At 36.5% G+C, this 25,794-nt stretch overlaps 1 protein-coding gene across 4 annotated transcripts in view; it reads right to left on the bottom strand.

The window, feature by feature from the left end:
- The window catches only part of cacna1ia (calcium voltage-gated channel subunit alpha1 Ia), a 413,851-nt gene that overhangs the window by 140,216 nt on the left and 247,841 nt on the right, over nucleotides 1-25,794 (bottom strand). For all 4 annotated transcript variants that reach the window (XM_073944536.1, XM_073944538.1, XM_073944539.1 and 1 more), the window contains 4 exons: nucleotides 21,271-21,368; nucleotides 13,677-13,836; nucleotides 2,646-2,988; nucleotides 1,558-1,650 (listed from right to left, as the gene is read on the bottom strand). In XM_073944536.1, coding sequence (XP_073800637.1) covers nucleotides 1,558-1,650; nucleotides 2,646-2,988; nucleotides 13,677-13,836; nucleotides 21,271-21,368 — 694 coding nt within the window. The remainder of the gene's footprint in view (nucleotides 1-1,557; nucleotides 1,651-2,645; nucleotides 2,989-13,676; nucleotides 13,837-21,270; nucleotides 21,369-25,794) is intronic.

The following is a 25,794-nucleotide window of genomic DNA, read 5'->3' as shown; positions in this document are numbered from 1 at the left end:
CATTATTCATTATTATTAATAATAATAATATAATTGTTGTTGTTTTTATTATTATTATTATTATTATTATTATTATTTATTAATTATTTTTATTCATTAATTTATTCTTTGGGTCGTTCTGATATACATGTTTGCATCTTTTTCTTTATTTGCTTCCACTGAGCCAAATAATGAGAAAGAACCAAGTCTCCTACCACAGCTATTCTGAAGACACTGAAGATCTACTTAGCCTTGCTGCTTTTTGACTTCAGTCCCATTGAAACCCTCGGCCAATGCATTGATGAAATGAACAATTGGATGTGCCAAAACCTTCTTTAGTTAAACAAAGAGAAAACTGAAGTCATTGCATTTGGGAACAGAGATGAGGTTCTCAAGGTTAATGTGTAATTTGGCTCCTAGGGTCAAACAACAAAAAATAAGGTCAAGAATCTTGGTGTGACTCTGGAGTCAGATCTGAGTTTCAATAGTCATGTCAAAGCAGTAACTAAATCAGCATACTATCATCTCAAAAACATTGCAAGAATTAGATGCTTTGTTTCCAGAGAGGACATAGAGAAACTTGTTTATGCTTTTATCAGCAGCAGTGTGGATTACTGTAATGGACTCCTCACCGGTTTCCCAAAAAGACAGTCAGACAGTTGCAGCTCATCCAGCGGCCAGAATTCTGACAAGAACCAGAAAATCATAGAGTACATCACACCTGTCCTTAGGTCTATTCCTTGGCTCCCAGTTACATTAAGAATGGTTTTTAAAGTATTATTACTAGTCTATAAATCACTAAATGGACCTTGATACATCACAGATATGCTCACTGAATACAAACCAAACAGATCACTCAAATCTTTAGTATCATATAAAATATACCTTCCAAAAGTTCAGTCAAAGCACAGTGAATCCACCTTCAGTTATTACGCCCCCTGCTGCTGGAATCAGCTTCCAGAAATGATCAGATGTGCTCCAACATTAGGCACGTTCAAATCGAGCCTGAAAACACTTCTGTTTAGCTGTGCCTTTACTGAACGAGCACTATGCTACATCCCACAGATGTATCCCACAGCTATTATGTCTTTCTTTTCTTTTTCATTCTTTTATAACCTTTTTAAACACATTTAATCTGTTTTTATCATTTTTTATATTTGTTTTAACTTTCTAATAGTTGTCTCTTTTATTCCTGTTTATGTAAATCACTTTGAAATGCCACTGTGAATGAAATGTGCTATATAAATAGACTTGCCTTGCCTAAAAAACAAACAAACAAAAAACCTAATGCTTTGCTATTGAAAATTATGTTATCTTCAGTACATCCCTAATTAGTAAGCATTGTGTTGAAAGTTTGACTGTTGCTGTATGTTAAACTGTATTTGTGTGTCCAGGGGAGCGACATGACCTTTTTGTTCTTACCAATGAGACCAAACATCCAGTTCACCCTCTGGCCCTGGTAAAGGTCACTAAACTTTAAGTCCTCCCAGACAACATATGCCATCCAAATCCACAGACTACAAGTTCTTGATAATTAGGACACATGCTTTATCTCTGAACACATGCATGCCAACTTACGATGATGAGGAATATAAAATAGATGAAGTTGTAGAAGGAATGCGCGTCCATGACGTAGTACATGATTTCCACCCAGCCCTCTAACGTGATCACCTGCACAAAACAGATCAGAACACATTTAGCCTCGTTGAATAATTAGTAAAGGATGATGAGATGATTCACCGCAAGTCCACAGTTATAATATAAATATGAATATATGTAAATATCAGGTAAATATATATATATATATATATATATATATATATATATATATATATATATATATATATATATATATATATATGTAGCCTTATTTGGAGAATACTTTCAGATTAAGCGACAATAATTTTTATTCAAATAAAAGTTGTAACAAGATGTAAAAACAAACTCGGTTTTGTTAAATTTGCATTAGTTTCTTGCAGTCATTTCAATAGCTTAAAAAAATAATAAAACCCAAACGATGTGACAAAATTTCAATTTGGTACATTTACATATGATGAAAATGATCTATGTTTCTATGTTAATTTCACTTTACACCTAAGATCGTAACATCTTTGTCATTATTATTTATTCTCTCCAACCATATGCATTTATAATATACTGCAATATACCATATGTATGTATACAGTTCATAATTGATGCATGTGTCATACAGTCAAGGCCAAAATGATTCATACCTCAGGTTATATTGTTCTTACTAGCCAGGCTGTTTTTTCGTACTTCATATATTACAAATATATATTCTCAAAACTACTTTACATCAGGGTAATTACCAATGTAATTAATTCAAAATGAAAACAGCCAGTGTTTATCTAACTTCATTTGCAATTTGATTTGTTTAAAGCTTTGTTATAGCATAGTGTTTGATTGACAGGTGTGTAGGCGGCCTTTCACTGTTGCCCAAGACACATCAAGATGGATTAGCACTTGCAGCACACCACACAAGCAATGTGGACACATGTATTTCTAAATGTCCTTTGAGTGACTGCATCACAAAACGCTTCTGATTTACTTAACACTGTTGATTTATGACAAGATCACCCGAAAAAGACGATCAAAGAGAACAGATGCTTCGTTCCAGAAAATGCCACGTGACTTTGATCTCATACCTGAAATATGACGATCCATGCGTATCCTATGTTGTCGAAATTAATTGCTCCTTTATGAGGATTGGTGTGTCCAGTGTGGCAGCGGGTGTAGTACTGATTCCAGTTCACACAGAGGCCCATGGCAGATGCGCTGCCGTTGACCAGCGGCTCGGCGCTCAGACCCAGAGCCTGCCGGTGAAGAGCGTCCTCTTTATCCAGACAGCACTCCCGTCCGCCCTCTCTCCGAGCAGGCACATCGCTGCAGGACATGATGCCGTTATCTTGAGCCAACGAGCAGATGAAGGGCCGCTCGTCATCCTCCTCAGGCTGATAATATGGTGTGGGAAGGGTGAGGCCAGATGTGCTGAGGACAAGATGAGGGAATAAGTCAAGGCTTTTGAAAATATGCAGGTTAACACTAAACAAATATTTCTTGCAAGTGAAAAACACTAAGGGCACTATCATACACCCTATCATATCAGGCGCAAGACGTGTATGGAACAATTTGTTGCAATTTTTAGACCAGCACAGCCCTAATTTTCAAGTTTTGCGCATCGTTGTTTAAATAAAAAATGCATTAGTGCTACTTTGTGGACTCATGGGTGTGCCGACTTAAAAAAAGGTGGTTTGTTAAGGCTCATTGTTGGTGCATTGCTATTTGAGGAACTGAAATAGACTGTTCCATTGACCATCTAAAAGCAGGTCTAAAGGTTTTTTTTTCAGTTTATTCATGACAATTTGTGTTTGTATAATGTTAATATTATTAGCAGTATTATTTATTATATGCATATTTATATTTATATTTATATTTGTTTTAATTAAAAAAAAAAAAAAAGTTTAGATTTGTCCACCTATTGGGTTTTGGAGACGTATGCATCAACATATGATCCATAAGAAAATGACATGTGTTTAGATATAAGTTTTGACCTAACTTCGTTATTACTGTTGATTTATTCATTTTCAAGAATTTTGAACTGAATTTAGAAATAGTTTTGAAACAAATCTTTGAGCTTAACAAACGGAATTAAATATGTAGGCTAATGGATGTCTCCAGTGGAGTGTGTAAAGGAGTAAAGTGTAAAAGTAAAGTAAAAAGAAAGTAAAGAGGCTAAATGGAGGAGGCTCGTTCTTTATCCTAGCTGCAGATGGTCTGATTAACTGTTTTCTAAGAGAATAAGCACAACCCTGTTAGACCAGGCACCATGCCGCAGACTTATTTTACGCCCTTAGAATAGCAAAAGTTGATTGGGACATGCCCTTAATGCTTTTGCGCCATTCGCCTCAGACTTTGCACCGAAATAATTAAAATAGAGTCCATTGTCTGTAATTCAGTTTATTTATATTCTTGTATTATTTATATATTTACATTTTACATTTATTCATTTAGCAGACGCTTTTATCCAAAGCGACTTACAAATGAGGACAAGGAAGCAATTTACACAACCAAGAGCAACAATGAATAAGTGCTATAAGCAAGTTTCAGGTCTGTAAAGTCTAAGAAGGGAAGTATTAGTAGTATTAGAATTTTTTTTTATTTTTATTTTTTGTACAGTTAGTGTGATATTCAGAGAGGCAATTACAGATTAGGAAGTGTAGTGGAGACTAAATAGTTGAGTTTTTAGTCGTTTCTTGAAAGTAGCGAGTGACTCTGCTGTTCTGATGCAGTTAGGGAGTTCATTCCACCAACTGGGCAGATTGAGCGTGAGCGTTCGCGAAAGTGATTTCTTCCCCCTTTGGGATGGAACCACGAGGCGACGTTCATTCACAGAACGCAAGTTTCTGGAGGGCACATAGATCTGCAGAAGCGAGAGCAGCATATATATACAGGTTCAAACAGATAAATACTAAAATTTATTTTGAATAATATTATCTAATATATTAAATACATATTTTTATTTAAAAATAAAAACTAAAATATTGCATATTTTAAAGTTATAATATATATATATTATTATACATTTTTTTATATAAAGCACAATCAAACAACAGTAGCTAATCATTGTACTGAGCAATGTCAACTAATATAAACTCACAGAACAGAAGTATTTTTTGTAAAAATATAGTATATACAAAATATAAAAATATATTGCAGACAGAGACACAAAATGACAAAGTCTGACAGATTTTTTTTTAAAATGTTATCATAATAAAAAAACCTGACATTCTGACTTACTAACTAACTATGAGGCAAAAAAGAATAAACTAATTCTCTGATATTTTCTTTTTCAAAATTATAATCCATCTATGAGAAGTGATAGGTTGCCACCATTCAAAGCAGCTGAACCTCTCTCAACAGACCTGAAAAATCAGAGCAGTATCCAGCATGGTTTCATTCCACAACAGAGTGACTGAGTGTGTGCACATGTGTATGAAGCCCATTTTTCTGCGAGTGACCCATTGAGGGCAGTCTGGCCCTTAATCACAATGTTTTACTGCCCAGAAATAGCTGTTTCCATCCGCCACTCACCCTCTCATACACATAACAGGGTCATACAATGACTACTTATCCTCCCAATCCCCACTCTTTCACTCCTTTATTCCCCTCTCTCTCTTTCCTCGTTTCTCTCACACTTATCAATACATACACAAAGATGCGTCAACATGCAGTGCAATTATGCACAGACATAGCAAAGCACATGCATGCCACCGTCACACTGACCAATCAATGTTTCTATTGCTTTGCGGTCTAGACAGTTAATCTAAATGCGGGCACACACACATGCGCACACACAAATACAGCTCCCATGACAGCCATGTTGGAGGTATTGGATGCCAAGAAAGGATTGGTTCATCATCCCCGGGGTGTAATTCTCCCCATTTGGACGGAGGACTCCTCCGCAGATTCGCAGCTCGATAAAGGCCAAGAATGTTTCTGCTGTCGTGGAGGACGTTTTTCCTTTGCCCTTCAACAACACGCCAGCCAAAAGATCTGAAGCATTCGATACCAGTAATGAGCAATGGTATATCAGGCTACGCCAGAAAAAGCTATTTGTCTTGTGGACCACCGTGGCGACACTCTTGCGAGGGTATACGTGTTGGCTGTTGATGTGATGTAAAATTTTCAGTGTCACACAGGACAAAACTGAATATAATTAGTATTGCCATTGTTTAAAATGCAATAAATGCACTGTAAAACCCCACAGTCAACTTTATCAAATGAAATAAGTGTAGTTACTCTAAATTGACTGAAAGTTAATTCTATTTATTTGAGAAGAGTTTTGAACTCTTTTGAAGTGTTAAAGGTATTGAGTTAATTAAATACCTCATTACTTTAACGTAAATTGAGCAAGTTTACAGTCCATGTATAGATTCTTTTTTTTTTTGTTTGTTTTTACTTAAATTGTCTGTAGCAATCGGTTTCCTTAAACAGTTTGAGTTGCCTTAATTTATTGGGTTTTACAGTACTCAGTTCTCTTCATTTATTGGGGTTTACTGTGCTCAAATTGCTTTGTTTACTCAAATAGATTAAGTTCACAGAATTCATTAGGATTAGTTTATGAACTTAAATGGTTTGTTGCAATCGTTTTCCCAAATAGTTTGAGTTACCTTAACTTAATGGGTTTTACAGTGGGGTTAAACATTACATGGACCTCTTGTTATAAAAACTGCTGTGCTAGTATTATTATAACTTTTCCCGTTGCCAAGTCTCAAAACTGTCCTATGGTGTGACTCTCCCAAACATAATTCAATAAATTATTCTAACTCTAATAAATTAAGTTTCAAATTGTAAAAAATAAAATGTACAAAAACGTCAAACCTGATTTGACAAGTTGCTGTTTTAGTAAATGGCAATCATTTTCTTTTATCCATATATTCATAAAAACATAGGAATTTCATACATTTTGTCACTGAAAACCATGTTCTCTGTTGGCAATTCCACTGAAAATTCTATATTTTTTGCATATTAGTTAGTTAATTAATGGGTTAGTTAATAAGCCTATCAGTTTTTTTATTTATGATAATGTTGGAAACAAATCTGTTTGCCTTTTTGTGTTCATTTTTTTGTTTGTCTGTCTGAAAAAAAATATTTTTTTATGTTATTTAAATACTATATGCATGTTCTCTCCGTGTTGGCCTGGGATTCTTCCGGGTGCTCTGGTTTCCCCCACAAGTCCAAAAACATGTGGTATAGATGAATTGGGTAAGCTATTGTTTGTGTATGTGTGTGAATGAGAGTGTATGGGTGTTTCCCAATGTTGGGTTGCAGCTGGAAGGGCATTCATTGCGTAAAACATGCTGGATAAGTTGCCGGTTCATTCCGCATTCCCAGATTGATAAAGGAACTAAGCCAAAAAGAAAATGAATCAATGAATACTATACTATATTTTTACTTTACTATGTTTTACGAATACTATACTTTTTACAGTGTCTGCTATAATGTTAATGTTGTTTATTTGTGTGTTCATATAAATGAATATGGCCAATATGTAAATACGCAGTATAGTTAAAATCTTAATGCCACATTAGATCATTATTATAACATAATATGTGCCTTCAGTGATTTCCTGAAGATAACACAACTGGAATAACTATAGCAGTCGCTATCGTCTCATCTCATATGAAGGAAGAGATCACAATGACATATGATGAAAAGTGGAGGCGCTGTAGTGCTGTCCCAGTTCTTAGGGATAAATCTTAAAGCCCTTCCCCTTCAACCTCAGTTTTAAGGGCCAAGGGGAAGGGGTATGGGTACAAAAATAGAATTGGGATTGGGATTGGGCCTTTCACTATCCTGCATTCTGAAATTATTCCTCACAGCAAACGTAAACAATCTGTAGCAGCAATTTTGCACACAGCGAGTCTCAATAATAAAACCAGCAATAAAAAAACTGTTTTGACATTTCCTGACCGTCATTCGATTTGTTGCATGGATTACGTCATCAAATTCTGAGCTCCAATTGGTTCTAAGATTGACGCTCATAGCAGCTGTTGTCACACTGCAGAAAAGTGTCTAAAATCTTCCGACACTGCCAGAACATCATCGGAGGAAAAATCTGATCGCAACAGGCTTTAAGCGGCTGTCTGTGAACATGTCAAACCAACGATCAAAGGCCACAGATTTCAGCCTAGGATTTCAGAAACCTTGTAGGATTTCCCAAATGTGTCTCAGATAACAAAATCATGGCTGAAATCTCACAGTGGGAGCAGGGCTTTAGTATGTACATGCTTAACTTAATTTTTACATGTTTAACATTTTTGAAAACTCTTTAAAATTAAGATTTGTCTCCGTTGGTGTGTCACCTCAATTTATTGAAAAATCAAACAAAAATATCAGACAATCAAAGAGAAAAAAAAATTATGATTTCATATAAAATAAGTATAAAAAAGATTATATGAAGATAGCTGATCAACAATGGAGATAATTCTCTCTCCCACTATGTGTATATTATGAAGACTCTTATTTATATTTGCTGTCACACCACAAGGCATTTTTATGTTACAGTACATTCATCAATTCATTTTTCTTTGGCTTAGTCCCTTATTTATGAGGGGTCAGCACAGTGCAATGAATCACCAACTATTCCGGCATATGTTTTACACAGCGGATGCCTTTCCGGACACAACCCAGCACTGGGAAACACCCATAAACTCTCCATTCACACACTCATACACTACGAGCAATTTAGTTCATCCAATTCACCTAAATGTATATCGCATGTCTCTGAACTGTGGAGGAAACCGGGAGGAAACCCACATGAACACTGGATGAACATGCAGACAAATATGCCAACTGGCCCAGCCAGGACTCGAACCAGTGACCTTCTTGCTGTGAAGTGACAGTGCTAACCACTGAGCCAAAAAATAAAATGTACAAAAACGTCAAACCTGATTTGACAAGTTGCTGTTTTAGTAAATGGCAATCATTTTCTTTTATCCATATATTCATAAAAACATAGGAATTTCATACATTTTGTCACTGAAAACCATGTTCTCTGTTGGCAATTCCACTGAAAATTCTATATTGTGACCTTCTTGCTGTGAAGTGACAGTGCTAACCACTGAGCCAAAAAATAAAATGTACAAAAACGTCAAACCTGATTTGACAAGTTGCTGTTTTAGTAAATGGCAATCATTTTCTTTTATCCATATATTCATAAAAACATAGGAATTTCATACATTTTGTCACTGAAAACCATGTTCTCTGTTGGCAATTCCACTGAAAATTCTATATTTTTTGCATATTAGTTAGTTAATTAATGGGTTAGTTAATAAGCCTATCAGTTTTTTTATTTATGATAATGTTGGAAACAAATCTGTTTGCCTTTTTGTGTTCATTTTTTTGTTTGTCTGTCTGAAAAAAAATATTTTTTTATGTTATTTAAATACTATATGCATGTTCTCTCCGTGTTGGCCTGGGATTCTTCCGGGTGCTCTGGTTTCCCCCACAAGTCCAAAAACATGTGGTATAGATGAATTGGGTAAGCTATTGTTTGTGTATGTGTGTGAATGAGAGTGTATGGGTGTTTCCCAATGTTGGGTTGCAGCTGGAAGGGCATTCATTGCGTAAAACATGCTGGATAAGTTGCCGGTTCATTCCGCATTCCCAGATTGATAAAGGAACTAAGCCAAAAAGAAAATGAATCAATGAATACTATACTATATTTTTACTTTACTATGTTTTACGAATACTATACTTTTTACAGTGTCTGCTATAATGTTAATGTTGTTTATTTGTGTGTTCATATAAATGAATATGGCCAATATGTAAATACGCAGTATAGTTAAAATCTTAATGCCACATTAGATCATTATTATAACATAATATGTGCCTTCAGTGATTTCCTGAAGATAACACAACTGGAATAACTATAGCAGTCGCTATCGTCTCATCTCATATGAAGGAAGAGATCACAATGACATATGATGAAAAGTGGAGGCGCTGTAGTGCTGTCCCAGTTCTTAGGGATAAATCTTAAAGCCCTTCCCCTTCAACCTCAGTTTTAAGGGCCAAGGGGAAGGGGTATGGGTACAAAAATAGAATTGGGATTGGGATTGGGCCTTTCACTATCCTGCATTCTGAAATTATTCCTCACAGCAAACGTAAACAATCTGTAGCAGCAATTTTGCACACAGCGAGTCTCAATAATAAAACCAGCAATAAAAAAACTGTTTTGACATTTCCTGACCGTCATTCGATTTGTTGCATGGATTACGTCATCAAATTCTGAGCTCCAATTGGTTCTAAGATTGACGCTCATAGCAGCTGTTGTCACACTGCAGAAAAGTGTCTAAAATCTTCCGACACTGCCAGAACATCATCGGAGGAAAAATCTGATCGCAACAGGCTTTAAGCGGCTGTCTGTGAACATGTCAAACCAACGATCAAAGGCCACAGATTTCAGCCTAGGATTTCAGAAACCTTGTAGGATTTCCCAAATGTGTCTCAGATAACAAAATCATGGCTGAAATCTCACAGTGGGAGCAGGGCTTTAGTATGTACATGCTTAACTTAATTTTTACATGTTTAACATTTTTGAAAACTCTTTAAAATTAAGATTTGTCTCCGTTGGTGTGTCACCTCAATTTATTGAAAAATCAAACAAAAATATCAGACAATCAAAGAGAAAAAAAAATTATGATTTCATATAAAATAAGTATAAAAAAGATTATATGAAGATAGCTGATCAACAATGGAGATAATTCTCTCTCCCACTATGTGTATATTATGAAGACTCTTATTTATATTTGCTGTCACACCACAAGGCATTTTTATGTTACAGTACATTCATCAATTCATTTTTCTTTGGCTTAGTCCCTTATTTATGAGGGGTCAGCACAGTGCAATGAATCACCAACTATTCCGGCATATGTTTTACACAGCGGATGCCTTTCCGGACACAACCCAGCACTGGGAAACACCCATAAACTCTCCATTCACACACTCATACACTACGAGCAATTTAGTTCATCCAATTCACCTAAATGTATATCGCATGTCTCTGAACTGTGGAGGAAACCGGGAGGAAACCCACATGAACACTGGATGAACATGCAGACAAATATGCCAACTGGCCCAGCCAGGACTCGAACCAGTGACCTTCTTGCTGTGAAGTGACAGTGCTAACCACTGAGCCACCGGGCCGCCTGTTACAGTACAGTAAACAGTTAGTGACCCTTGCAATTTCTATTATCTATCTATTATAATCTATATATTATTTATCTACTATCTATTATAACGTTTCTATTGTAACATTTTTCACAGCCTATTTGTCAACTACCCATGTGCACATTTCCAACACACAAATCTAATCAAAGTCTGTGATATGGCAAATTGAGCCAATGCATCAAACCGTCATGGAGTCGTATAAATTCTCCTGGAGGCTTTTGCGCTGCACACACTGAGATTTCTGCTGTAAACGTCAGTCCTCATTTTGAGCACAACAGTCAAGCCGGACCGCGCAGCACTGCTTTCCTTAAAGAGCTCAGCAGTATGGCGACAACCGGAGGGTTTTGGAAAGAAAGACGGAGTGACAGAGAATCAGTGAGTCTGTCAGGGCTCTGCGAGGAGTGGTGGAGTGTGAATGATGTTTGTGCCAGTGCCAGGGCTCGGGCACAGCGTGGCAGCACACTAAGATGCACAACGCAGCGTGGCACAAAGCTAACACCCCACTGTGGCACAAAAAAAACATTCCATTGCCAATGAGACGGCTCTCACACGTGGAGATAATTGACCAATGACTGACAAGCTGTTTGCAGGTGGGTGGGTGTTAAGGAACGCAGCATAAAATCAACCCGGGAGAGCAATGGGGCTTTAAGGGTTGACATTGCGCTTTTCAGGGTCGAGTTATTGTCAAGGCATCCACTTAAAAGCAAGCTAAATAGAGTGGTCTTAAAGGGATAGTTCAACCAAAACTAAACATTCTGTCACCTTTCATTAACCATTTATATTAGCAGTTTGACTTTCTTCTGTTGAATAGTGATGGGAAGTTCGGGTCATTTTACTTTGACCTTTAAGTCTCGTTCTGCAAGGTGAACAAATCTTTTTGAGTCATTTTGTTCATTTCGTTCAATCTGCCAAAACATTATTAAAATGTTACAAGTTGCTTCCAAACTCATCTACAACTAGCCCAAATGTTCATCACACTCCAAACAAGTCATAACTAGAATGCTATAAGAGAGAGAAAATAACTATTTATTGTTTACCTGGTCTATGATTATGTCAGCTCAAATTACCTGACAGGTCTTCATATTTTAGGATGTTCCTTCACATCACACTGACAGTCCCACATAAGCTCTGTTTGTTTGTTTTAAGACATGGAGTGACTGTATGAATGTGTCTGTTTCAAATGTGCAAAACTACAGCAGTTGTTGCTTAAATTGTATAGGAGATAAAACAGTGTGTTTTCTACCGATGGTTTGTCAAGTTCACTCACTTGCATGAGGCACACTCAAAATTGCATAATTTTTTCGAGGCTATGTTCACCTAGTTATTTCACAGGGTTTCAGGAGACCGCGGATGGATTTCAGTTGTCACATGACAGAAAACGTTGCCCTGTCTTCATCTCATCTTAGTCTTGGAAAATAACATTTTAACCCTTATTTCCATTAACAAAATTACCACTGCCAGTATGTTGTGGTGGTCTACCACTAGCAGCATACATCAGAAACAAAACACTCATTACCTTATCTGAATTTCAGCTCAGGCAACTTCCCACACACAGTAAAACAAACAATAACAATAGCAGTTTTACTATTCAAGTTAAAGCCAGAGTCAGACAACAAAACATTGGAAGGAGTAGCTGATCAAACCCAACCTCTATAGCAACCACTATATAAACATGATGCTTTTAAGTTGTGAAGTTTAATACTAAATATTAAAGTAATTAAAGTAATATCTAAAAAGGCATAATAAAAATAGTTTAAATGTTTGAGAATGGATACCTCTCGAAGTGGACTTATGGAGCTGTGTATCAATGGATTTGCTCTTCAGTGTTTGGACTTCCAGCAGTGAAATTTAAACCACACTGAACTGAACTAAACTGAACTCTGAAAACTGGACTAACACAGTTCCCATTTACTGGAACTTCTATGTTAAGCTGCTTTGCTATAGAAACAAAGATGAATTAAGTTGAAGTTAGAGAATAATCAAAGAAACTCATATAGAAATTCCTCATGTAAATCAAACTAAACTTAAACTATGAATCATATATTCTTTTCAACATCCAAAAAAATACCATAAAGAAATCAGAGTGTAAACTTTAAAGACGTTACAAAGCAAATGGAAAATCATGCATTCTCTCTAGAGACTCTATGACAGACTCTTCTTTTGAAAACTCTGACTATAGTCCCAGGCTGTAAATATACTCGCTGCTAGACAACAAATGACAGACAGGCCTCAAATGACGTTTAAACTCAGACATGTGCCTCTTTATCCCACACACATGCGTACAAACAAACAAACAAACGCGCAGGGCGTCTTTCACTGCCATGCACCGTAAGTCCTTTCAAATCTAATCACACAGCAGAGAGAGGCAGGCAGACCACGGTTGGCACGGTAACCTCAGGCAGACACCCACTCATGAATATGGACGCCAATCTGAGTTTTAATCAACTGGAGCCATCGACTGGGTGGAACCGCATTTGCATTTTTAGTGCAGGTAGACAGTAAAAACAAGAAGATGAGAGGAGAGATTAAAAAGGAGGATGCGCTTGAGAAGATGAGAGAAAGTAAGACTAGTTTACATCTTAAAAAATGTAAATGAGAGCGAATAGATAGCGAGGATAAGATGGTATTGAATTAAAAATATGCTCAGTGGCCCACACTGTCCACCAGATCCCAAAATATCCATGGCTCACATCTCTTCTGAGAGAGACAAGGACATTGGAAATACAAGTCCAATCCAATGATGGAGTCCGATCTGAAATGCATCTTCTAGAAGATCCGGCCTGCTGAATTCAATCCCTTTCTCCTTGTAAACCTAAGCTGTCATCTAAACTAACTTGCAGTTTGAATTCAGTGCCTCAATTAAATCATTATTAGGACATTTGGTACATTCAGTCCCAGCGCTCTTACTCCCTTAAGCCCACCAGCCCACCTCGTTTGGTACTTACAGGGTGAAGTTCTCCTCTGGGTAACACCGATTTCTTAGGAGTCCAGCCCACAGTTGTACACCAATGATGCCAAAAATGAAGAACACAAAGAAACAAAGCAGGAGCACATTTCCCAGCATGGGCAGAGTGTCCAGCAGCAGGTTCACCAGGATGCGCATACCTACACAAACACACAGACACACAAAATCGTTGTTATACAAAATAGCAATACACACTGGGAAACTCATTATTCAAGAAAACAGTGGTTTCGTATTCTAGCACAAAATACAACAACCTTTATCTCTTACAATTACCCAGAATTTTCCATTCCTTTGAAAATCAATGCACAAAATCTGCGTATTTTTAGCCATACATTACAAGTTTAAGTATATTTATTTATGGAGCACGTATAACCCCCAGGGGTCAAAAACCGCAAATACGCGTTATGATGCGTCTTCTCCTCATAACACTGAAATGAACTTAAATTACACTTTTAGTTTTGATCATACAAATAAGCTCAATACATCAATTGAATCTGTTAGGTGACTCTCACAAGAGTATATTGGTTATTTTGTGTGATAGTTAAAAATATTTTAAATAAACTGCAAACATAAAAATATATAAACTTGTTTTTTTCTCAGATTTTTTTCTCGAAACATTTCCTTCTAACACCACATACCTGTCTGATGGCTCATTATGCAGCTCATTATGCAGGTATTTGTCTTCTCAGGTGTGAATTACTGCATTAGTAATGATAGTTCACGCCTTCTCGCATAGACCATTTACAATCAAAAAGTGACTTAGAAAATGTAATTTAGTTTTTTGTTTAGTTTTTGTTTTTTGTAAGCAAGTAAGCAAGAATCGGTTCTCAAAAGTCCTGTGAACAAATGTTCTCTGTGTGTTTCACGGCCTTATTTCAGTGACTTCAAAATTTTAGATTTTCACTAATCATGCATAAACATGTCTTACTCAAAAACACTAACACATACACACATGCTGCTTAGGTATTATTGTAGCCCAGCTTGTGCTGTTTATCACACTTTAGCCATTAATATGTTTTTAACATACTGAAAACAACACAAATGTCAGTACATGTCAAAACTTGTCCATGGACCCAAAACACCCTTAGACCCCTGGGGGTTCAAAACAGTTACAAGACTGACCAAAGTGCAGTACATGAGTCAAAGTAAAATAAAAAGACAGAAAATAAACACATGAAAATAATTCAAGACAAACGACTGAATACATTTAAAAATAAAGCAGTAGAAAGGACTATTAAAATAATAAAAGACAAAGAGACTGTTTGATTCAAAATAATAATATTAATTACAAATTACTAAACACTAATCAGTTTCATACAAACATGAACACTTTATATTTTGAAGAATATGGATAGCCAAACATTTTTTGTCGACCTCTGCCCTTATTTTATACAGTGGAAGACAATAGGGATACTGTGGAACTGTTATCCATATTCTTCCAAATATATTCTTAATTTGTGTTCAGAATAAAAAAGGCATTCATACAGGTTTAATGTAAACCATGGAAATACTTTCAGTTTTGGAATAACTACGGCTTTAACACTAGAACCTCAGAAGCGGTCTTTTTGACCTTTTTATTTAATTTTATAATTGAATAACTGCTAAAATGAATACCTTGATATTTCCTAAATTATACCATCTTTTATTAAAATGACAACACAAAACAGTTCTAATTATTTCTAAATTGATTGCATGCCTTTCAGTGTCCGCTACCTATTCCTTTGCTTTTGAGTGTGTGCCTTTGTTGCCTAGCAACTTCCTGCAAATAAAAACATAACTTTATGGCAGCAAAAACATAACTTTACTTTAGACATGTCATATTTAGGCCAGTAAAAAAAAATTTGCTCTCCTGCTTGCCAGACAAAATGAGGTCTGCATCTTTGCAGGCGGTCTAGTATCCTGCACACATTTATAGATTGTATTACAAAAAAAGATGGTATTTTTAGACGAAAATCTCATAAAATAGGAAAGTAAACATTTGAAGCTTAATTCTAATATATCAATAGAAGCTTTAAATGTAAATATGAAGTGACAATATGACATCTTATCTGAGATGGTCAGTCTACAGTTATGTCAGGCCCATAGAGACCCACCCCTCACAGACAAAGTTCCAGAATTTGTCCCATTCACGAGCTCATTTGTCCTATTTTGACTGCTATGCCATCATAAAAAGCAGAATCCTGGTGTGACTTCACTTAATCAGTTTTGGCCATTGCAAACTATTATTCTTCAACATCCAACATCCAGCATCCAGCTGTGCAAGAAAACGTCTGACATAAAGGAAGTCATCTTTCACTACTGTATTGTTTAGAGACAAATGACATTTGACAAGTAACTTTTATTCTAAATCTTGGACCGTATTCCTAAATAGGAAACATGACCAATAAAAAAGTGTGAAGCACCAAAAGCTGCCATTATTAAAATTAATTTTGATGTTGAATGAATACCATTTTGGATATTGTTGTTGTACATGAATTACATTTTCAATGTTTTATTTATTTATTTATTTATTTATTTATTTATTTATTTATTTATTTTACAAGAGAGGCTAGAAAAATTGTGAAGCTTTAAATAATAATAATAAAAATAAATAATAATAAAAAATAATAATAATAATTTTTCTTATTATTATTATTTTTATTATTATAGTTATTATGTTTTTTTTTATTCAAATGGCGAAATTGTGCTGGCCAGTGTGTTATTTGCCTCATAAATAACTATTTTTTAATGATATATGATGTAATAAATTTGTATTTTAAAAAATAGGAAAATTGTCATGTTTTTTTATTCTAAATATTTAGGAAATATTTGACTATTTAGCTCAAAATAGTACTTAAAATGTCACCTAAATTCAGATTTTTAAATCTCATAATTAAACAGAAAACGAGGCAAATAACTGCAAAAAGGTTGACTATTTTGAGAAAAAAAGAACCACCCCTTTCACCAGTCTGGGTACAGCCTGTCTGTAATTCTAGTAGATCCAGTGTTAACGATGTTGTCATAGTATATTATTTGTCATTTAGGTTACTTTTAAACTCATTTTTACCTCACTTTATTTAGATATAACAGGCTGTGTCACTATGACCTGAAACAAACAAAATAAAATCCAAAGTTGGCACACCATGGTTTCAGAAATAGAAATGTGTTAACAGAATCTCACACAGGTAATATTTCAAGCGCACAGACTTTTCATCAGTCTCTGTGAGCGTCCATCCAGTAGCTTGTCAGTGGGATTGCAGATTTGTTTATGTGAGTGAGAGTGTGTTCGTGTGTTAGTGAAGCACTGCTGGGATTGAATGAAGGGTGTGTGTCCGTTCTGATTGGAGAACAGCAGCATGTGATTACCGCAGTGTGCGTGATTGGGGGAAACACAACAGGGAACTAACACAACGCTGATGGAACACATTAACACACCAAGTTGTGAGCTGTAACACACAAATGCTTCAAAAGTCAATGTGGACAGGTGAAGAGAATAGCGCTGTGAATATCTGGACCTCTAGAAAATGTGTGTAATTGTTTCTTAGACCGCTCACAGAGAAATGAAGGCAATCACAAAAATAACAACAGGAGAGAAAAGGATGAATTAAAGTCTGGTCATTCAAGGTCATTGCAAAAAGAGCTTAGTTTCCAAGTGGGATGCCATTCACTATTACCTGATGAGAATATTGAGGGTGCTTGAGATGTTTCTTGGCAATGCATTTTTATAGTTTGCTAAGATTCCCAGGTTTTTTAGGAACAACATGAAAAATTCTGAATGTTTGCACTGTTGTTTTGCAACAAATGAATATAGTGATTTCTAGGGGTATAAATATACATTGAAACTTTGAGCAATAATAAACATTTGTATGTACTGATGATATGATTTGTGATACTGATCTTGTTTTATCCAAGAGTCAGCTTACTATATTTATATGGCATAATTCACCCAAAATTACAATTCCTCCTTCATACTCTGTTGCATAAAGACATATTCATGGCTGCAAAATCTCACATGAGCTGGCACACTTGGGTTTGTTTACCACAGAGAGATGCAGAGGTCATGCCACCGAATACGTCATTATTGGATGATATGCTAGTGACTTGCTCAGACAGCTTGGCCAGGCTGATGAGGAATTGCATGTATTGAAGTTGTAAATAACATTCAGTTCTTTGCACAAAGCAATTGATTTACTTCACAAGAATCGAGTAACTCAAGTTACTTTGTGCATTATCAAGAGCCGTGCAGGTAGTATTCATGGTTTGCATGCACATGTTTGTGATAGTCCACAAAGTGAATGCATTTGCATCATTTAAATTACCACATCGTGTTTTAAATGGTTCATTCTTTCATAGCACGCAGAGTTGTGGCTGCTAGTTTTCCGTAGTTCCAACAAATGCCTGTATTCACAGTGTGAATGTTCTGTAAGCACAAACACTTACAGTGTCAACAGGAGTAGCTATTCTAGCCTATGTTGAATATAATGCAAGAGGGAATCTGATTATGAGGAACGTCTGATTTTACAAGTGGAAATGGTCTATTCATGAGGGCAAGTAAATATGCCTAGCATAATTAATAATACAGCTTTAGAATTATGAATAGTTATTCTGATGTCATTACTGTCCTGTGAAATGAAAACCTTTTAAAGTCTATTCAAGCCAAGCAACTTAAGTCTATATATATATATATATATATATATATATATATATATATATATATATATATAAAAAAAATATTAATCGAGCACAGCAATAGTTCAGCCAGGCCATGTAGGCATAGTGCTGCCATCTACCTTTTAGACCAGGGGTGGGGAACCGTTTTTCTATCAAGGGCCATTTTCAGTTTTGTAAATCATAATCATTTAGGGGTTACACTAAATTATTCAACATACTGTATATATCACTAACCTCTCTAATGTGGTGGTTAGAACTGCTTCACTGTGGCAAGGCCACTTAACTTTTCGAATGGTATACAAATTTGTTCATTGCCAAAACAACTTGCTTAAACAAATCATCACCTTAGCCATGCATGGCTTGCAAAGACAGCAATTCCTCTGTTGTTTCAAACTCAGCAGTGCACAAAGATAGCTAGCTGGGTGGTTTTCGTTATGTTTGTTGTTTCTTCGAAGGCCAGAGAGAAAAACTAGATTTTTTTCCAGTGTCATTAAGTGTTGTTTCAATGTCTTGTGCCATATCAGTTATTCGGTCTGCGACAGTTCTTCAAGATAAACTTACACTCTGGAAAATGTTTACTTTATCTGGCACGAGCAGCTCTGCAGCGGCAACAAGACACACTTTCACAAACTCTCCTACTGACTGTGGTCTGAGTTTTTAAGCTATTGGGTCTCTTACAGTAAAACTTGTACCAATAACATTCTCTCTGTCAGACTGCGGTTTTGTGAAAGCTGCTTGTTGGGCACCCAAACTCTGCCAAAGAGCGTTTACTCTATCCAAGAGCATTTGTCCTTGCAGCTCATTGAGTTTAGCATGCTTTGAGTTGTAATGACGCTCAAGATTGTTTTTTTTCATCACTGCAAGCGCATCCTCACAGACTAGGCACACCGGCTTGCCTTTAACTTCAACAAAAAATAATAATTTGTCCATTTTTCTTGAAAAGTGCGACATTCTGCATCTTCTTTTCTTGCTTGTCGCCATGATTATCAGTGATGAGAACCTCAAAGGTGCAAATGTTACGTGCATATTGTATGTTTACGCCAACTGTTACTCTGACTTAGGGACTTGCGTATTTTATAGTATTATATAGTATCTATAATTTAAGACGGCGCGGTGGCAAAGTGGGTAGCACTGTCACTTAACAGCAAGAAGGTCACTAATTCGAGCCTCTGCATTTCTGTGTGGAGTTTGCATGTTCTTCCCGTGTTTGCGTTGGTTTCCTCCGGGTGCTCTGGTTTCCCCCACAAGTACAAAGACATGCGGTACAGGTAAATTGTGTAAGCTAAATTGTTTGTAGTGTATGAGTGTGAATAAGAGTGTATAGGTGCTTCCCAGTGATGGGTTGCAGCCGGAAGGGCTTCCCTGATTAATAAAGAGACTAAGCCAAAATGAAAATGAATGAATGAATCTATAATATTATATTTCTTTTTTTATTTATTTATTTGTAAATAATATTTATTAATTGACTGTCACTTTTTATCACAGACATTATTTTTCTTTCCTGATGGGTTCCTGATTATGAATTGACCGACGGGCTGGTCAAATTGTCTCGTGGGCCACATATGGCCTGGAGACTGGACGTTCCCCAGCCTTGTTTTAGAGGTTCAAATATACCTGTGCACCTACTGGCTGTTGTCTTGTCTTATTTCAGACTACCAAGCCCTCAAGTTTTAGCATTACAGACCACATAGCAGAAGGACAGACCCTCTACACAGCAAGCTACAGCAGAGCCATCCTCGAATCTTTATAATAAGACTTTATAATACACCCTGATTTAATCCTTACCTCATGTATTTGCATAGTTATTGTTTCAGAGGGTTAAAACAGAACTTTTGTATGTGCTAATAATAATGAAGCAAGAACCCCCATTAGGAACTATACCTCTAAATATAAATTTGTCAATAAAAGCATCCTAACTAGCCAAAGTGGTCAAGTCTGAACTGTTTTTCTTTACATAGATTTAAGAAATAGCAATAATAATGCTAATATTAATCTGTCATATTATTTTTATGCATTCAATTTTGAGATTATATAAAATTTAGTTCATTATCCAGAAACATATTGAACCGTGAATGTATCGTTACAGCCCTAGTGATATCTCCAGTTTACCAGTACACATATTGATCTACACATTCCAACTCAAAAATGTGCTAACGGTGATCAAATGTTCAATGTTAATGAACCATCCATTTACAAAGCTTTGCATAAAACCTTGCCACAATTCGCCATGCTACAAGCACAGCTAAGTGGATGTTAATTTGATTCCGTATGCCGACATGCATGAGACAGAGAGCGTATATGCATCTTCGAAATCTATTTTTTCCCCCGACATACAAACGCACTAACACACAAAGACCTACATTCCACAAACACTTTCTGAAACCCTCCCCTCGAACACACGCCATCTCTTCATCAAGACTTCCGAGCTGCGAAATCAAATGCGAGCTAATTCAGTTAGAATTCATATTTTATGTGTTACACCATGGCCGTGGGCACTGAAATATTGATAAATCCTGCCCTTCTTACGGAAACTCAAAGAAAGGCCACATTTTTTTTTTTTTTTTGGAAGGGGTGTGAACGTGAGATAGAGGAATATAAATGATGGCGTTTGTTCAAGGACAACTGTTTTTCTAACCAATTACAGGAGGGATTAATCTGGCTCTGCTAATGGTGGTGGCAGAGAAGTAAGAGCTTTAAAATCCTCTTTGATTCATTCCAGCTTTTCTGCTCCGGAAGACCTGCACGCTAAACCCAATGATGAAGCAGGGGTTGGGGACACATGCAGGTGATTTTGAAGCTTGGCATTAAAACAAACAGAAAAATCCAGTGAATCAAAACAAAACAAAGCATGCGCAGCACCTGTGGTTTGCAGATGACAGCATTCCGAGGGAAAGTGTACAGCGTGTGTGTGTGTGTTTACTCACTGGGTACTCTGTTGATGGCTTTGAGAGGTCTTAGCACACGCACTGTTCTGATGGCGGAGAAGTTGATGTTCTGGAGATCAAGGGAGTATTCCACCATCCTGGGAAGAAGAAACAAACACACTGAAAATTAGTGTCACGCTCAGTGGATGTGGACAAACAAACAAAAAAAATGTTGTTTCTGTCAGTTCTGTACAGTAGTTGAGGCCAGCTCATTATAAAAACTGAGACCAGAGCAGGGGTGAGCTCGAGGCAAGACTGGGTGCACATGTTCTCAAGTCCATGACAAGACAAAGACGGTGAAAATGAGAAAGATGATCCTTTCTGAGCCTGGAATAAGTAGATCTGCACACTTGTAGCAGTTTATTCTTATGTGAGCCATATCTTACACTAAAACATTTGAATTTCTACATTCTACATCTAGGACCATTTGTAAAAAAAATTCTTGACTTGATTAATACGGTGTTTTTTGATTATCATGAATTTACTGATTACAATTCCAGAACTATTCAGTGATTCTGTATAAACCAGTCATTAGTTTAACACTATTGATTATTTTATTAGTGACGTGACCTAACATTTCTTATTTATTTGAAGTGAGGACATTTGAAGTTTAAACATTTAATCAATCCATCTATCAGATTTTGTAAAAGTGCCCATTTCTGTGTTGCAGAAATCAGCTTGTTTCAGCTTTTTAAGGCCAAAAACAGCAAGTGATAAAAACTGCTTAAAACAGTTAAAATCATTATTCTTTTTTGTTTTAAACAACATTATTTGCTGTATTGAGCATGGCTAACAAGTTGCCATTAAAAATTAAGTGAAATTAGAGAGTTTGCAAAAGTGCCCATTTCGGCATTGCAGGAATCAGCTTCATTCAGCTTTTAAAATCCTCCAGATTACCGGGAGGGTTTATGGTTAGAATAGAAAGGGCAAGAGACCTGTTGTACTGCTATCCACGGTGTCTTCATTCAGACCCCAGGATTGAGTAGGCGAGAAATTTATAGTGTTTATATAAACACGATTATCTTTACTATGATATAACAAATTGTGGTTATGTGTATATGAAATTACAAATAACAGATGTAGGAGGGCATTAAATTACTTACTTATTTTACTTATTTCTACTTATTTACTTATTTATTACTGAAATTACTTATTTCTGTGCATTTTAACTTTGTAAACTATAAAATCATGGGTCTCACGGTTTGTGTCTCATTTTGTGAGCCAACTGACAACAGTTGCTCTCTCCCATTTTTCATCTGCTGGCCCTCTGCTTGCAGAGCTCCACGCTTTTCTCAGAGCATTTTTTGAAAAAAAATTTGAGGTAGACTTGAACCGAAATAGGGGGGTTTCATGACCCCTTAAGAGAGGTAATAATATTGACCCTAAAATGTCTTTTTAAAAATATCAAAAACTGTTTTTATTACAGCCAATATAAAAGAAATGAGACTTTCTCCAGAAGGAAAAAATATTACTGTGAACTTTTTCCTGCTCTGTTGAACATAATTTGGGAAACATTTAAAAAAGAAGTCAAATCTCACAGTAGGGCTCCTTTTTTATGCTTTCGATTGTACATATGTAGATACATAAATGATGTCCCTTTGTAAAAATCCTATAAATATATTAAGCAACACAGCTGTTTTCAACTGATCTATAGTTTCAAATCAGGGTAGTGTCACAGAAAGATCATTCTAAAATAGTTTAAAATAATAATTAAGCTGTTATAATAATAACTGTTGTTTTAATAATATTTCCCAATTTTAATGTATTTTTCATCAAACAAATTCTGCCTTGGACTCAGATTTATTAGAGTTTTCCTTCTAATAATAAATAAATGAACCTATGATTTTGCATGGTAGTATATTTACGCCAGCAAGCAAACTCATCCCATGTGTTGTGTTTTGTTATTAGTAATATAAAAGAACCTGCTCGCACTTCTGTCCTCAGGACCAAGTAACATCCATTGTAGGTGAGCAGCCCTACACACCACAATCAGACAATACCATTCATCACTCTGACACACACACACACGCACACACACAGGCCATACTAATGCAACCCAACCCAAAACGTCGGCGCTGTTCATCTTGATCTGACCATGTGTATGTTGTGAGGAAGTGAAGCAGTGGGGGTCCATCTCTCTTGTCTCTGTAAGAGCGGCTCTGTTTGGGAAAGTTACTGACTGCTCTCTGCATCAAACGGCCCTGTGGGACTGTGTGTTTGAAAATAGAGGCCAGAGGGTTTCTCTTTTCGCAGACAGAACCAGACATTATCTGCTGCTGATCTCCCCTTTAATCTCCACAGTTCATCACAGCGAACAAATCTAGACGGCGCAGTACAGCAGACACACGCACACACACACACACACGGTACTTCAACTCAAATGAGGGTGATCTTAAAGCAGAAACGCCTCCCTTGATGTCAGCGATTTCGTCAGCCTCCCCTTGACCTCCATCGCCATGAGATGTTTTTCAATGGGAAGCATCTGCGCTGAGAGCTGAGTCACAGAACGGGACGAATGAGTCACGCCGGCCACTGAGAATGTAATGACAGCGTCTCATAGCAGCGGCACACATGGGGAGTCACACATTCAACATGTCTACATAACCGCACAGCGAGAACTACTCCACAGCTCTCTAGAGCCGCTCCGCTGCCAAAACCCTGCCCACATACACGCAATTAAACCGTTTAAGAGCGTTTACTTTAACGAGAATGGTTGGTGGGCCCATATGGAATCTGCGAAGGCCGCTTCAATGCTGATTATTGTGTTGTACAGAAAATTAGAATGGAAAAAGGTTACGTAACATTAGTGTATAAGTAACTTTTACAATTTTTCATTCAGAAATGTAAAGCAAGATACTTTTATTATATAATATAATATAATATAATATAATATAATATAATATAATATAATATAATATAATATAATATAATATAATAATAAAAAAGTTACTTATATTTTGGAGAAAATAGAAAACAGATGCAGCACAAGGTACAACTGTGTTTATTTCATTAACAAAAGATGCAATAATATATCAAAAGACTACATATTTTTAATTTATTGTTTTTAAAATGACTGAAATTAGAGAAAATGAAATTAAAGTATAGATCAGAGATGCCCAAACTAGAGGGCCTGGGGGCCAAAGGTAACCCGTCATCCTATCTTAGAAGAGAGGGAGAATGATGGGTATGGTTTCGAAATTGTCAATTAAAATTTAATGTATCCCTTTGCTTGTTTGTTTTGTTGTTAAAAGCTAATTGAGATTAAATGTTTCAATTAAATGGTGCAAATGAATCAGATTTTGTTAAAATATACACACTGTCATCCGACAATCCAGAGACTTTGGTGAGCAAATCAAGTCAAAGGCAGATTCTGCTTGACTAGTGTATTCAGCATTGAACTCCACTGTGTTTTACACTCATTTTATCACTCATCACTTTATTAGGTTCACCTGTCCAACTGCGTGTTAAGGCAAATTTCTAATTAGCCAATCACATCTCACAGTGTAGAAACTCAATGCATTAGGCATGTAGACATGGTTAAAACAATCTCCTGCAGTTAAAAACGAGCATCAGAATGGGGAAGAAAGGTGATTTAAGTAACTTCGAATGTGGCATTGTTGTTAGTGCCAGACAGGCTGGTCTGTATTTCAGAAACTGCTGATCTACTTGATTTACAACCATCTCTAGGGTTTTCAGGGAATCGTCCGAAAAAGAGAAAATATCCAGTGAGCGGGAGTTCTGCGCAAATGCCTTAATGATGCCAGAGGTCAGAGGAGAATGGCCAGACTGGTTCCAGCAAATAAAAAGGCAACAGTAACTTAAATAACCACTCGTTAAAACCGAGGTATGTAGAAGAGCATCTCTGAAAGCACAACACATCCAACCATGAGGCGGATTGGAAAAATTGCCTGCACTGATGAGTCTCAGTTTCTCCTGCGACATTTGGATGGTAGGGTCAGAATTTGGCGTCAACAACATGAAACCATAGATAAATCCTCCCTTGTATCAACAGTTCATGCTGGTGGTGGTGGTGTAATGGTATGGGGGATATTTTCTTGGCCCATTACTACAAATTGAGCATTATGTAAATGTCACAGCCTACCTGAGTATTGTTGCCGACCATGTCCATCCCTTTATGACCACAGTGTACCCATCCTCTAATAGCTACTTCCAGCAGAATAACATGCCATGTCATAAAGCCCAAATCATCTTAGACCGGTTTCTTGATTATGACGAGTTCCCTGTACTCAAATGGCCTCCACATTCACCAGATCTCAATCCAATAGAGCACCTTTGGGATGTGGTGGAATGGGAGATTCACATCATGGATGTGCAGCCGACAAATCTGCAGCAACTGTGTGATGTTATCATGTCAATATGGACCAAAATCTCTGAGGAATATTTCCAGTACCTTGTTGAATCTATGCCATAAAATATTAAGGCAGTTCTGAAGGCAAAAGGGGTCAAACCCGGTACTAGTAAGGTGTACATAAGAAAGTGGCTGGGGAGTGTAAATGAGATAGC

This window comes from Danio rerio, chromosome 3 (genome assembly GCF_049306965.1).
Source record: "Danio rerio strain Tuebingen ecotype United States chromosome 3, GRCz12tu, whole genome shotgun sequence".
NCBI classification, from domain to species: Eukaryota; Metazoa; Chordata; class Actinopteri; order Cypriniformes; family Danionidae; genus Danio; species Danio rerio.
The sequence above is the reverse complement of the archived record's forward strand: the minus strand, read 5'-3'. Positions and strand labels throughout refer to the sequence as shown.